We start from the raw sequence: 16,130 nt of genomic DNA, 5'->3' as shown, positions 1-16,130 counted from the left end.
TATATGCATCTAGGGTGAAAGAGATTGGACTCCCTGGGGGGCCCGCGCTATTTCAGAGACCCCCATGGTTAGGGAAGTGGATGAGAAATGAGGTTTCTGATCAACCTCCTCCCTGTCTTTCCTGTACAACACAATTACAGCAGGATCCTTCTGCATGGCCACCTGCCACGGCTTCATTTGCAGAAAGGAAGGTTTGAAATGGGAAAGGCGGCCTGGGCTAGCCTAGCGCCGACAGTGACTGGCATTTTCATTGGGCTGTCTGCAGCTCAGGGAGAGCTTTCCCATCTTCATCTAACATTCTGGTGTGAAGACGTAGCTACTTCCCAGGTCTGACAGTTCAGGGGGAACACTTTTCCTTTACTGACTTTATTGTTCCCGTGAAATTTTGTTGCAGTATCATGTACACGTTTAAAGTGGTGTTTAAATACAAAAAAAAAAAAATCATAACAGTTACATACAGTATATACAGTGGGGGAAAAAAGTATTTAGTCAGCCACCAATTGTGCAAGTTCTCCCACTTAAAAAGATGAGAGAGGCCTGTAATTGTCATCATAGGTACACGTCAACTATGACAGACAAAATGAGGAAAAAAAATCCAGAAAATCACATTGTAGGATTTTTTATGAATTTATTTGCAAATGATGGTGGAAAATAAGTATTTGGTCAATAACAAAAGTTTCTCAATACTTTGTTATATACCCTTTGTTGGCAATGACACAGGTCAAACGTTTTCTGTAAGTCTTCACAAGGTTTTCACACACTGTTGCTGGTATTTTGGCCCATTCCTCCATGCAGATCTCCCCTAGAGCAGTGATGTTTTGGGGCTGTCGCTGGGCAACACGGACTTTCAACTCCCTCCAAAGATTTTCTATGGGGTTGAGATCTGGAGACTGGCTAGGCCACTCCAGGACCTTGAAATGCTTCTTACGAAGCCACTCCTTCATTGCCCGGGCGGTGTGTTTGGGATCATTGTCATGCTGAAAGACCCAGCCACATTTCATCTTCAATGCCCTTGCTGATGGAAGGAGGTTTTCACTCAAAATCTCACGATACATGGCCCCATTCATTCTTTCCTTTACACGGATCAGTCGTCCTGGTCCCTTTGCAGAAAAACAGCCCCAAAGCATGATGTTTCCACCCCCATGCTTCACAGTAGGTATGGTGTTCTTTGGATGCAACTCAGCATTCTTTGTCCTCCAAACACGACGAGTTGAGTTTTTACCAAAAAGTTATATTTTGGTTTCATCTGACCATATGACATTCTCCCAATCCTCTTCTGGATCATCCAAATGCACTCTAGCAAACTTCAGACGGGCCTGGACATGTACTGGCTTAAGCAGGGGGACACGTCTGGCACTGCAGGATATGAGTCCCTGGCGGCGTAGTGTGTTACTGATGGTAGGCTTTGTTACTTTGGTCCCAGCTCTCTGCAGGTCATTCACTAGGTCCCCCCGTGTGGTTCTGGGATTTTTTCTCACCGTTCTTGTGATCATTTTGACCCCACGGGGTGAGATCTTGCGTGGAGCCCCAGATCGAGGGAGATTATCAGTGGTCTTGTATGTCTTCCATTTCCTAATAATTGCTCCCACTGTTGATTTCTTCAAACCAAGCTGCTTACCTATTGCAGATTCAGTCTTCCCAGCCTGGTGCAGGTCTACAATTCTGTTTCTGGTGTCCTTTGACAGCTCTTTGGTCTTGGCCATAGTGGAGTTTGGAGTGTGACTGTTTGAGGTTGTGGACAGGTGTCTTTTATACTGATAACAAGTTCAAACAGGTGCCATTAATACAGGTAACGAGTGGAGGACAGAGGAGCCTCTTAAAGAAGAAGTTACAGGTCTGTGAGAGCCAGAAATCTTGGTTGTTTGTAGGTGACCAAATACTTATTTTCCACCATAATTTGCAAATAAATTCATAAAAAATCCTACAATGTGATTTTCAGGATTTTTTCCCCTCAATTTGTCTGTCATAGGTGACGTGTACCTATGATGAAAATTACAGGCCTCTCTCATCTTTTTAAGTGGGAGAACTTGCACAATTGGTGGCTGACTAAATACTTTTTTTCCCCACTGTACCAATGAAAGAAGACCAGCCTGCTGATCTTACTGGGTGGATAGGAACATTAACCCGAGCTGTTTAGGAGGGATATCACACCTGGCACAAATTATTGTCTAGTTCTGTATTTCCTGCCGGGGGGGGGGGAGTAGTTAAAAGTCCAGGTACAGGGGGTGGCTTGAGTCTAAAATGATTTTGTGAGCCTTGCTGAGGGCCCTGACCTTAAAGATCTCATTCAAGCCTGTCTGTTTGACTCCAAGTACCTTGCTTGTTGTGGTGATAATCCTTCTCAGCATATTTTTCTGGCTGACAGTGGCCTTGCCAAACCAACAAACAATACAAAAAGTTAAAATACTCTCAATGAAAGATTTGTAAAACAGAGTCAAGCCAACATTAAAAAGACCCAAGCAAACATTACAGTACAGTCTCTGCTGACTCTTTCTGTAGATCAGGTCTGTGCATTTACTCCACTGAAGCTTATTGTCCAAGAGGACACCCAGATATGTGTCTCTTTGGTTTTGATGTTATTGAGGACCAAGTGTGAGTCATCACACCACTCTACAAAGTAATTTAGGACTGGGCCACAGTGTTCCTCGTCATCATGCAACAAGCTGATTGGGCAGTGTCATCAGCGAACTTGACGAGGTCTCTGTCAAGATGGGAACTTGTACAACTGATGATGTACAAGATGTACAGGAGTGGGACAAAACACATCCCTGAGGAGAGCCTGTGTTGGTGGTGCGTTGGTCTGACACGTGGGGACCCACCTTGACCTCTGGCTCAGGAAGTCCAACAGCCACAAAACCATCCCCCCCATCTAAGGAGAAATCCCTTATGATTGACTCTCTGCGCCAGAATGTAAGGCTGGATTGTGTGAAAGGCAGAAGAAAAGTTAACAAACAGAACCGTGACATGAGATTTGGCGCTCTCTAGATATCTATAGACCATGTTGAGGAGAGTAAGAATGTCATCAACTCCTCTGCTGGGCTGATAAGCAAACTGAAAGGGGTCAAGGAACTGCTGGGTGACGCTGAGGATATGGCTTTTCACAATTTTCGCAAAGCATTTCACTACTAAGGATGTCAAGGCAACAGGGCGGTTGTCATTCAGCACAGAGGGATTAGATGCTTTAGGAATGGGTATAATTGTAGAGTTTTTCCACAACACTGGCACGTGTTGCTGGACGAGGGAGGATTGGAAAATGTCTGTAAAAACACCAGATCATTTTTCAGCACAGTGCTTTAACACTATTTTGTCTGGGCCTGGCCTTTGGTGTATATTACATCCCCTGAACAATTTCATAACATCAACCCTCTCAAACATTTGTAATGAGGCTTTCATTAGTTATACTTCCGACACAAAGTCGTCTGATTCAAATCGTGCCCCACTTATTTTGTCTGGGCCTCAAGCACACAAGTAGGCTAACTACCACCAGTTATTAGATGGATTTGTCTTTCATCATGTCATTAGCATGCTAACAGTGTCTTGTCCTAACATGTCAGTGTGAAGCATTAATAAGGTGTGCATACTGTTGTTGATGTGTTCATTATGAAGTATGAGCAAAGCATAAGCAGTTATACTAGTAAAGTGTTCGCTTCCCCTTTCGTCTTACAAACTGGTCTGAGGCCATATTTGTGGAGCATGGTGTCATTGCTCATTACAAATGATCAAGGCATTAGAAGTTCTGCTAGCAGTGACAAATCTTACCCTAATCATCCACTACATGAAAGGCTTTCAGCTAGACTGAGGACAACACCAAGAGAAGAGATACAACCCAGGTCTGTACACACATTTTTACTTTGGTAGTTCTGGCAATTAAATTTGCACCTGTCCGATAATATGAAGTTGATTTTCAAAGCAGCGTTCTGGTGGTAGCTGGGGGCAGGGTGGTTAGTATGGAATCTCTGGGGTATCTCTCTCTCTCTACCTCTCTCCCTCTCTCCCTCTCTCCCTCTCTCCCTCCTGCTGACAGGATGACAAGAGCATTGTGTCTAATTAGCACTTAGATAATGATAGAAAGAAAGAGGGGAAAGAGACGGAGGAAAAGAGAGAAAGTTTGAGGAGGAAAGAGGTAGACAGAGGGGGTGTAGCAGTAATTAGCCTTTTGTCTCGGTGTGACGAAACAAGGTTTAGCATTCTATTATTCTTCCAGCCGGTTTGATTTTCCGCGTTATTAATGAGGCCGTTCGGTATTCCCCTGTTGTCTAAACCCTTTGTCCCGGTCCTTTATCTATCCCTGTCACGCCCGGACTCAGGGGACGCTTATAGTCAATCATAAGGGGTGTGCATATTCCTTGTTGTGCTTGTTCTATGTTGTATTCTAGTATGTATAGATCTATGTTGGCCGGTGTGGTTCCCAATCAGAGGCAGCTGTCGCTCGTTGTCTCTGATTGGGGACCATACTTAGGCAGCCTATTGGCACTGTGTAGTTGTGGGATCTTGTTCCGGTTAAGGTTGGTTGTGTATCTACCTTAGGACTTCACGTTTCATTTATTGTTTTGTCGTGTGTTTATTAAGTTAAATAAACATGTACGTATATCACGCTGCGCCTTGGTCTGTCCCGTCATTCAACGAACGTGACAATCCTGAACCTCCAGGCACGAACGCACGCGCACACTCTCTCTCAATCTCTCTCAAATCAAGGCATTGCGTTAACAGTGTATCAATTAAGCCATAGGGAGTTATATCTGATAACATGAGTACCCTTAATTTCTTCTAAAGTTACAGTGGACTATGTTAAATCTATCAAAGTGTGGTGTGTAGAAAGTCTCCCGTTCCGTAAGAGATCAGACATGTGAAAGCCCTAACAACATCCTGGTCATTGGACACCCCTCTGTGAGTAGTGTACTGGGTAACCCTCAAAAAAGGACTAGCAGGCAGGCACCAGGATTTCACACAACAACACTATCGGTAGGAACTAGGATCAGAGGAGATATTAGACCTAAGTCATGCTTCAATGACGGTACCTGCTAGCAGCATGTGTCCCGCATCCGAAACTACATCAATAAATCGGTAGACGGTTCTGATTGGAGAAACGCTGTTTGTATCGCTGAGCAGTGAACAAGAAACAATTAAACCCAGTTTTTAAATGCAACCCCCCCCCTCCACAAATCAAAATCTAATATGGATCCAATGTTTTGTTCGGGCTTTGCACGCACACATTTCCTCTACTGCGAGACTGATTAGCTAGACAAGCAGGTGTGAAACACAGACCAGTGTGCACGCTAAGTGAGAATACAGTCGTGGTCAAAAGTTTTGAGAATGACACAAGTATTGGTCTTCACAAAGTTTGCTGCTTCAGTGTTATGAGATATTTTTGTCAGATGTTACTATGGTATACTGAAGTATAATTACAAGCATTCCGTAAGTGTCAAAGGCTTTTATTGACAATTACATTAGGTTTATGCAAAGAGTCAATATTTGCAGTGTTGACCCTTCTTTTTCAAGACCTCTGCAATCCGCCATGGCATGCTGTCAATTAACTTCTGGGCCACATCCTGACTGATGGCAGCCCATTCTTGCATAATCAATGCTTGGAGTTTGTCAGAATTTGTGGGTTATTGTTTGTCCACCTGTCTCTTGAGGATCGACCACAAGTTCTCAATGGCATTAAGGTCTGGGGAGCTTCCTGGCCATGGACGTTCTCAATGTCGATGTTTTGTTCCCAGAGCCACTTAGTTATCACTTTTGCCTTATGGCAAGGTGCTCCATCATGCTGGAAAAGGCATTGATCGTCACCAAACTGTTCTTGGATGGTTGGGAGAAGTTGCTCTCAGAGGATGTGTTGGTACCATTCTTTATTCATGGCTGTGTTCTTAGGCAAAATTGTGAGTGAGCCCACTCCCTTGGCCGAGAAGCAACCCCACACATGAATGGTCTCAGGATGCTTTACTGTTGGCATGACACAGGACTGATGGTAGCGCTCACCCTGTCTTCTCCGGACAAGGTGTTTTCCGGATGCCCCAAACAATCGGAAAGGGGATTCAGAGAAAATGACTTTACCCAAGTCCTCAGCAGTCCAATCCCTGTACCTTTTGCAGAATATCAGTCTGTCCCTGATGTTCTTCCTGGAGAGAAGTGGCTTCTTTGCTGCCCTTCTTGACACCAGGCCATCCTCCAAAAGTCTTTGCCACACTGTGCGTGCAGATGCACTCACACCTGCCTGCTGACATTCCTGAGCAAGCTCTGCACTGGTGGTGCCCTGATCCCGCTGCTGAATCAACTTTAGGAGACGGTCCTGGCGCTTGCTGGACTTTCTTGGGCGTGGCCGCTTAAGCCTTCTTCAAAACAATTGAACCTCTCTCCTTGAAGTTCTTGATGATCCGATAAATGGTTGATTTAGGTGCAATCTTACTAGCAGCAATATCCTTGCCTGTGAAGCCCTTTTTGTGCAAAGCAATGATGACAGCACGTGTTTCCTTGCAGGTAACCATGGTTAACAGGGGAAGAACAATGATTTCAAGCACCACCCTCCTTTTAAAGCTTCCAGTCTGTTATTCTAACTCAATCAGCATGACTGAGTGATCTCCAGCCTTGTCCTCGTCAACACTCTCAACTGTGTTAATGAGAGAATCACTGACATGATGGCAGCTGGTCCTTTTGTGGCAGGGCTGAAATGAAGTGGAAATGTTTTTTGGGGATTAAGTTCATTTTCATGGCAAATAGGGACTTTGCAATTAATTGCAATTCATCTGATCACTCTTCATGACATTCTGGAGTATATGCAAATTGCCATCATCAAAACTGAGGCAGCAGACTTTGTGAAAATTTGTATTTGTGTCATTCTCAAAACTTTTGACCACAACTGTACAACATGGAATGTGATGCCAACAGCAATTCTCCAATCAGAACCGTCTACCAATTATGCATGTAGCTTCGGATGCGGGACACATGCTGCTAGCAGGTACAGTCATTGAAGCATGACTTATCTCACACGATGTCACTATGGAATGCCCTTATTAACTCTTATTAATTAAATAATGAAGGTCTAAAATTGGGCCAATGTTCCACCTGCTCCAACAGTCCCTTTGAACTGTCTGTGGAGAGAGAGGGAGGGAGTAGGAGAGAGAGAGAGAGAGAGAGAGAGAGAGAGAGAGAGAGAGAGAGAGAGAGAGAGAGAGAGAGAGAGAGAGAGAGAGAGAGAGAGAGAGAGAGAATGAGAGAGAAACTGAGTGGGAGAGGGAGAGAGGGAGACAGAGAGAGAAAGAGTGAGAGAAAGTGAGAGAGAGAGTGAGAGAGAGAGATAGGGAGACAGAGAGAGAAAGAGTGAGAGACAGTGAGAGAGAGAGAGAGAGGGAGTGCAACCTACAGTGTGAAACATGTACCTTTGATACTGTCTGAAGAAAAGAGACACAAATAATTAAATGGGGAAAGAATAAGTGAGATTGACACATACAGATGTAGAAAGATAACAGAGGAACTCACTACACCTGCCTTATGTGTGTAGATGGCTGACGGCTTTTCTCAAACACACAGACAGTCTCACCATCCATTAACTGGTTCCACCATATAGGACAATGGTAATGGAGTGGGGGTAGGGAGGAGGGATTTGGAGGTGTAGTACCAGTGAGTGAGTAAGTTGAATGGGAGGATAGGGTGTGAGGAAGGGGACTGACCTGATGACTGACTAGCAGTGGACAGATGAGACAGACTGGATGTGGGTCTCTCCAGGTATATATTATACAGGTGTACTCACAGCATGGCTGTTTCCTTGTCCTCTCCAGGGGGTCTGTGTGGCCTTGTCGTGGTGCGTCTGTCTATCTCCCCCGAGCGACGGTGCCCTCTGGTGGCAGTGACACCTCCCAGGCTGGTCATCATGGGCAGGCTGGGGGAGGAGAGAGAGTTACCACTACTGTATCAGGAAAATACACTGCTCAAAAAAATAAAGGGAACACTAAAATAACACATCCTAGATCTGAATGAATGAAATAATCTTATTAAATATTTTTTTCTTTGCATAGTTGAATGTGCTGACAACAAAATCACACAAAAAATATCAATGGAAATCAAATTTATCAACCCATGGAGGTCTGGATTTGGAGTCACCCTCAAAATTAAAGTGGAAAACCACACTACAGGCTGATCCAACTTTGATGTAATGTCCTTAAAACAAGTCAAAATGAGGCTCAGTAGTGTGTGTGGCCTCCACGTGCCTGTATGACCTCCCTACAACGCCTGGGCATGCTCCTGATGAGGTGGCGGATGGTCTCCTGAGGGATCTCCTCCCAGACCTGGACTAAAGCATCCGCCAACTCCTGGACAGTCTGTGGTGCAACGTGGCGTTGGTGGATGGAGCGAGACATGATGTCCCAGATGTGCTCAATTGGATTCAGGTCTGGGGAACGGGCGGGCCAGTCCATAGCATCAATGCCTTCCTCTTGCAGGAACTGCTGACACACTCCAGCCACATGAGGTCTAGCATTGTCTTGCATTAGGAGGAACCCAGGGCCAACCGCACCAGCATGTGGTCTCACAAGGGGTCTGAGGATCTCATCTCGGTACCTAATGGCAGTCAGGCTACCTCTGGCGAGCACATGGAGGGCTGTGCGGCCCCCCAAAGAAATGCCACCCCACACCATGACTGACCCACCGCCAAACCGGTCATGCTGGAGGATGTTGCAGGCAGCAGAACGTTCTCCACGGCGTCTCCAGACTCTGTCACGTCTGTCACATGTGCTCAGTGTGAATTTTGTAAATGACATCGCCGAAGTCAAGGATCGGTAGGATAGTCAGTTTTACGAGGGCATGTTTGGCAGCATGAGTGGAGGCTTTGTTGCGAAATAGGAAGCCGATTCTAGATTTAACTTTGGATTGGAGATTCTTAATGTGAGTCTGGAAGGAGAGTTTACAGTCTAACCAGACACTTAGGTATTTGTAGTTGTCCACATACTCTAGGTCAGACCCGTCGAGAGTGGTGATTCTAGTCGGGTGGGCGGGTGCCAGCAGCGTTCGATTGAAGAGCATGCATTTAGTTTTACTAGTGTTTAAGAGCAGTTGGAGGCTACTGAAGGAGTGTTGTATGGCATTGAAGCTCGTTTGGAGGTTTGTTAACACAGTGTCCAATGAAGGGCCAGATGTATACAAAATGGTGTCGTCTGCGTAGAGGTGGATCTGAGAGTCACCAGCAGCAAGAGCGACATCATTGATATACACGGAGAAAAGAGTCGGCCCAAGAATTTAACCCTGTGGCACCCCCATAGAGACTGCAATAGGTCCAGACAACAGGCCCTCCGATTTGACACACTGAACTCTATCTGAGAAGTAGTTGGTGAACCAGGCGAGGCAGTCATTTGAGAAACCAAGGCTATTTAGTCTGCCAATAAGAATGCGGTGGTTGACAGAGTCGAAATCCTTGGCCAGGTCGATGAAGACGGCTGCACAGTAGTGTCTATTATCGATCGCGGTTATTATATCGTTTAGGACCTTGAGCGTGGCTGAAGTGCACCCATGACCAGCTCGGAAACCGGATTGCATAGCGGAGAAGGTACGGTGGGATTCGAAATGGTCGGTGATCTGTTTGTTAACTTGGCTTTCAAATACTTTTGAAAGGCAGGGCAGGATGGATATAGGTCTGTAACAGTTTGGATCTAGAGTGTCACCCCCTTTGAAGAGGGGGATGACCGCGGCAGCTTTCCAATCTCTGGGGATCTCAGACGTTACGAAAGAGAGGTTGAACAGACTAGTAATAGGGGTTGCGACAATTTCGGCGGCTAGTTTTAGAAAGAAAGGGTCCAGATTGTCTAGCCCAGCTGATTTGTAGGGGCAAGTTGCAGCGGAGGGTGCAGAGTTGGTGGCCGGGGTAGTGGTAGCCAGGTGGAACGCATGGCCAGCCGTAGCAAAATGCTTGTTGAAATTCTCGATTATTGTAGATTTATCGGTGGTGATAGTGTTTCCTAGCCTCAGTGCAGTGGGCAGCTGGGAGGAAGTGCTCTTATTCTCCATGAACTTTACAGTGTCCCAAAACTTTTTGGAGTTAGTGCTACAGGATGCAAATTTCTGTTTGAAAAAGTTAGCCTTTGCTTTCCTGACTGCTTGTGTATATTGGTTCCTAACTTCCCTGAAAAGTTGCATATCGCGGGGGCTATTTGATGCTAATGCAGTACGCCACAGGATGTTTTTGTGCTGGTCAAGGGCAGTCAAGTCTGAGGAGAACCAGGGGCTATATCTGTTCTTAGTTCTGTATTTTTTGAATGGGGCATGTTTATTTAAGATTGAGAAGAAATTACTTTTAAAGAACAACCAGGCATCCTCTACTCCATGCTCTGGACACTACGCTGACAGACACAGCAAACCTTCTTGCCACAGCTCGCATTGATGTGCCATCCTGGATGAGCTGCACTACCTGAGCCACTTGTGTAGGTTGTAGACTCCGTCTCATGCTACCACTAGAGTGAAAGCACCGCCAGCATTCAAAAGTGACCAAAACATCAGCCAGGAAGCATAGGAACTGAGATAGGGCGGCAGGTAGCTTAGTGGGTAAGAGCGTTGTGCCAGTAACCGAAAGGTCGCTGGTTCTAATCCCCGAGCCGACTAGGTGAAAAATCTGTCGATGTGCCCTTAAGCAAGGCACTTAACCCTAATTGCTAATGTAAGTCGCTCTGGATAAGAGCGTCTGCTAAATGACTAAAATGTAAATGTAAAATGTAAATGTGGTCTGTGGTCACCACCTGCAAAACCAGTCCTTTATTGGGGGGTGTCTTGCTAATTGCCTATAATTTCCACCTGTTGTCTATTCCATTTGCACAACAGCATGTGAAATGTATTGTCAATCAGTGTTGCTTCCTAAGTGGACAGTTTGATTTCACAGAAGTGTGATTGACTTGGAGTTACATTGTGTTGTTTAAGTGTTCCCTTTATTTTTTTGAGCAGTGTACAACAACAACTGATCTACTAAGGTGAGTTGGTATTCAAAAACTGCATGAGTGGAACTTATTTCTGATGAAGATACAAAAACAGTCTCTAGTCTAAACACTACTACTAGAGGCTATTAACTTTAATACTATGTAGGTCATCCCCAGTGGGTTTTCAAGTTTAGACTATAGCAGTGGATCAGTTGCTAATTGACAGTTTGTTGTTAAAGAATGTATTTATTCCAGGAGCACCAACGTCAGATGAGGTGAGGTTAACATTCAATCCAATTGGTAACCTCATATACATTTTTTTTTTTTTTTTATTCACCTTTATTTAACCAGGTAAGCCAGTTGAGAACAAGTTCTCATTTACAACTGCGACCTGGCCAAGATAAAGCAAAGCAGTGCGATAAAAACAACAACACAGAGTTACATATGGGGTAAACAAAACATAAAGTCAAAAATACAACAGAAAATATATATACAGTGTGTGCAAATGTAGTAAGTTATGGAGGTAAGGCAATAAATAGGCTATAGTGCAAAATAATTACAATTTAGTATTAACACTGGAATGATAGATTTGCAAGAGATGATGTGCAAATAGAGATACTGGGGTGCAAATGAACAAAATAAATAACAATATGGGGATGAGGTAGTTGGGTGGGCTAATTTCAGATGGGCTGTGTACTGGTGCAGTGATCGGTAAGGTGCTTTGACAACTGATGCTTAAAGTTAGTGAGGGAGAAAAGAGTCTCCAGCTTCAGAGATTTTTGCAGTTCGTTCCAGTCATTGGCAGCAGAGAACTGGAAGGAATGGCGGCCAAAGGAGGTGTTGGCTTTGGGGATGATCAGTGAGATATACCTGCTGGAGCGCATACTACGGGTGGGTGTTGCTATGGTGACCAATGAGCTAAGATAAGGCGGGGATTTGCCTAGCAGTGATTTATAGATGACCTGGAGCCAGTGGGTTTGGCGACGAATATGTAGTGAGGACCAGCCAACAAGAGCGTACAGGTCACAGTGGTGGGTAGTATATGGGGCTTTGGTGACAAAACGGATGGCACTGTGATAGACTACATCCAATTTGCTGAGTAGAGTGTTGGAGGCTATTTTGTAAATGAAATTGCCGAAGTCAAGGATCGGTAGGATAGTCAGTTTTACGAGGGCATGTTTGGCAGCATGAGTGGAGGCTTTGTTGCGAAATAGGAAGCCGATTCTAGATTTAACTTTGGATTGGAGATGCTTAATGTGAGTCTGGAAGGAGAGTTTACAGTCTAACCAGACACCTAGGTATTTGTAGTCCACATACTGTAGGTCAGACCCGCCAAGAGTAGTGATTCTAGTCGGGTGGGCGGGTGCCAGCAGCGTTCGATTGAAGAGCATGCATTTAGTTTTACTAGTGTTTAAGAGCAGTTGGAGGCTACGGAAGGAGTGTTGACAATTAAGCTGAGCTACATAAAAATTCAACATACCCATGTCTGTCTCTCTCCTCACAGTTCAATAAACACAACACCAACCACCCTTTGATAATGAGTAAAACAGAACACCTTCATCCTAGCAAAGCAGCCACGCCATCTCTCTCACTCTCTCACTCTCTCACTCTCTCACTCTCTCACTCATATATATTGAAGGGCTTTATTGGCATGGGGAATGTATGTTAACATTGGCTAAGCAAGTGAAGTAGATGGTAAACAAAAAAAGTGAAATAAACATTACACTCAGAAGTTCCAAAAGAATAAAGACAAATGTCATATTATGTATATATACAGTGTTGTAACAATGTGCAAATAGTTAAAGTACAAATGGGAAAATAAACATAAATATGGGTTGTATTTACAATGGTGTTTGTTCTTCACTGGTTGCCCTTTTCTTGTGGCAACAGGTCACAATACTGCTGCTGTGATGGCACACTGTGTTTTTTCACCCAGTAGATAAGGGAGTTTATCAAAATTGGGTTTGTTTTCGAATTCTTTGTGGATCTCTGTAATCTGAGGGAAATATGTGACTCTAATATGGTTATACATTTGGCAGGAGGTTAGAAGTGCAGCTCAGTTTCCACCTCATTTTGTGGGCAGTGTGCACATAGCCAATCGTCTCTTGAGAGCCAGGTCTGCCTACGGCGGCCTTTCTCAATAGCAAGGCTATGCTCACTGAGTCTGTACATAGTCAAAGCTTTCCTTAAGTTTGGGTCAGTCTCTGTTTAGGGCCAAATAGCATTCTAGTTTTCTCTGTTTTTTTGTTAATTCTTTCCAATGTGTCAAGTAATTCTCTTTTTGTTTTCTCATGATTTGGTTGGGTCTAATTGTGTTGTTGTTGTTGTCCTGGGCTCTGTGGGGTCTGTTTGTGTTTGTGAACAGAGCCCCAGAACCAGCTTACTTAGGGGACTCTTCTCCAAGTTCATCTCTCTGTAGGTGATGGCTTTGTTATGGAAGGTTTGGGAATCACTTGCTTTTAAGGTTATAGAATTTAACGGCTCTTTTATGGATTTGATAATTAGCGGGTATCGGCCTAATTCTGCTCTGCATGCATTATTTTGTGTTTTTCATTGTACACTGAGGATATTTTTTGTGTTTGTCCCATTTTGTGAATTCTTGGTTGGTGAGCGGACCCCAGACCTCACAACTATAAAGGGCAATGGGTTCTATAACTGATTCAAGTATTTTTAGCCAGATCCTAATTGGCATGTCAAATTTTATGTTCCTTTTGATAGCATAGAAGGCCCTTCTTGCCTTGTCTCTCAGATCGTTCACAGCTTTGTGGAAGTTACCTGTGGCGCTGATGTTTAGGCCGAGGTACGTATAGTTTTTTGTGTGCTCTAGGGCAACGGTGTCTAGATGGAGTTTGTATTTGTGGTCCTGGCAACTGGACCTTTTTTGGAACACCATTATTTTTGTCTTACTGAGATTAACTGTCAGGGCCCAGGTCTGACAGGATCTGTGCAGAATATATAGGTGCTGCTGTAGGCCCTCCTTAGTTGGTGACAGAAGCAAACAGTAGACAATTTACTTCAGATTCTAGTAGGTTGAGGCCGGGTGCTGCAGACTGTCCTAGTGCCCTCGCCAATTCGTTGATATATATATATGTTGAAGAGGGAGGGGCTTAAACTGCATCCCTGTCTCACCCCACGGCCCTGTGGAAAGAAATGTGTGCTTTTTGCCAATTTTAACTGCACCCTTGTTGTTTGTGTACATGGATTTTATAATGTCGTATGTTTTTCCCCCAACCCCACGTTCCATCAATTTGTATAGCAGACCCTCATGCCAAATTGAGTCAAAAGCTTTTTTGAAATCAACAAAGCATGAGAAGACTTTGCCTTTGTTTTGGTTTGTTTGTTTGTCAATTAGGGTGTGCAGGGTGAATACATGGTCTGTCGTACGGTAATTTGGTAAAAAGCCAAATTTGACATTTGCTCAGTACATTGTTTTCACTGAGGAAATGATCTAGTCTGCTGTTAATGATAATGCAGAGAATTGGAGAATCCAGTGGGTTCTGGTAGTCTTTAATAGTTGATTCTAAGATTTGCATTTGATCATGTATATATTTTTTGCTCTTTGTTCTTTGTTATTGGGCCAAAAAGATTGGAAAGTGGTTTACCCATACATTTCCATTTTGGATAGATAGCTCTTCGTGTTGTTGTTTGTTTAGTGTTTTCCAAGTGGTTGGAGTCTATGGATTCTTCAATTACATTGAGCTGATTTCTGACATGCTGTTCCTTCTTTTACCATAGTGTATTTCTGTATTGTTTTAGTGATTCACCATAGTGAAGGCGTAGGCTCAGGTTTTCTGGGTCTCTATGTTTTTGATTGGATAGGTTTCTCAGATTTCTTTCTTAGGTTTTTGCATTCTTCATCAAACCATTTGTCATTGTTGTTACTTTTCTTCGGTTTTTTGTTAGAGATTTTTAGATTTGATAGGGAAGCTGAGAGTTCAAATATACTGTTTAGGTTTTCTACTGCCAAGTTTACACCTTCACTATTACAGTGGAACGTTTTGTCCAGGAAGTTGTCTAAAAGGGATTGAATTTGTTGTTGTCTAATTGTTTTTTGGTAGGTTTCGACACTATCCTTCCATCTATAGCATTTCGTAATATCATTCAGTTCCTTTGGCTTTGATTGAGTATTGCTCTGTTCAAGTAGCTGCGATTTTGCTGTGGTCTGATAGGGGTGTCAGTGGGCTGACTGAACGCTCTGAGAGACTTTGGGTTGAGGTCAGTGATAAAGTAGTCTACAGTACTACTGCCAAGAGATGAGCTATAGGTGTACCTACAATAGGAGTCCCCTCGAAGCCTACCATTGACTATGTACATACCCAGCGTGCGACAGAGCTGCAGGAGTTGTGACCCGTTTTTGTTGGTTATGTTGTCGTAGTTGTGCCTAGGGGGGCATATGGGGGAGGGAATGCTGTCACCTCCAGGTAGGTGTTTGTCCCCCTGTGTGCTGAGGGTGTCAGGTTCTTGTCCAGTTCTGGCATTTAGGTCGCCACAGACTATGTCCCTGGGTCTGGAAATGATTGATTTCCCCCTCCAGGATGGAGAAGCTGTCTTCATTAAAGTATGGGGATTCTAGTGGGGGGATATAGGTAGCACACAGGAGGACATTTTTCTCTGTTGAGATCATTTCGTTTTGAATTTCTAGCCAAATGTAAAATGTTCCTGTTTTGATTAATTTAATAGAATGAGTTAGGTCTGCTCTATACCAAATTAGCATACCCCACACCTGTATTTGAGGGCGATATCCTTTAGGGTCTGGGCGAAGGTGGGCACAGCTGCCTTGTATAGGTGGACCTGGTCGTAAAGGCTGTTCAAGTCCAGGGTGGAGTGGTGGGCCAGGTAGACATTTGGTTTTGAGGCACAGTCACGGGAAATACTTGTGTTTACCTGCTGTATGGTAGCAGGGTGGAAGTATTTTGGTGGTAGCAGGGTTGAGATAACCACTTGTGCGTTGGGGAAAGTAGAAGAAGAGTGCTGTGGCCACCCTTTCCTGCTGTGTTCTCAGGTCATTTGTGCCTGTGTGTATTATTATGTGGCTGGGTGATCCTAGTTGGTCCTCAGACAGAAGGTCTAGGGAGTGCTGGGTGTTTGGACACCAGAGTTTAGACACTGTGTGTTTGGGAAAAAGTTTATTTTCTTGTATGTATTTCCCGTTTGAGTCCATAAGGAGTACAATCTGTGGCTTGTATATGTCCTCAGTGGGTGTGGGGGGGGTCGTCAGGAGGGCTATCAGGGTGGCTG

General features: G+C 44.2%; 1 protein-coding gene across 1 annotated transcript in view; it reads right to left on the bottom strand.

Annotated features, from left to right (window-relative positions):
• The window catches only part of LOC311110812 (serine-rich coiled-coil domain-containing protein 2-like), a gene marked incomplete at its 5' end in the record, with an annotated part of 55,544 nt that overhangs the window by 12,470 nt on the left and 26,944 nt on the right, over nucleotides 1-16,130 (bottom strand). Inside the window, 3 exon segments of the mRNA XM_084153379.1 lie at nucleotides 3,880-3,942; nucleotides 3,945-3,997; nucleotides 7,744-7,876. Of these exon segments, the coding sequence (XP_084009505.1) occupies nucleotides 3,880-3,942; nucleotides 3,945-3,997; nucleotides 7,744-7,876 (249 nt within the window).

The sequence above is a fragment of the Coregonus lavaretus genome (genome assembly GCF_964263955.1).
Source record: "Coregonus lavaretus genome assembly, chromosome: 36".
Taxonomy (NCBI): domain Eukaryota; kingdom Metazoa; phylum Chordata; class Actinopteri; order Salmoniformes; family Salmonidae; genus Coregonus; species Coregonus lavaretus.
The sequence above is the reverse complement of the archived record's forward strand: the minus strand, read 5'-3'. Positions and strand labels throughout refer to the sequence as shown.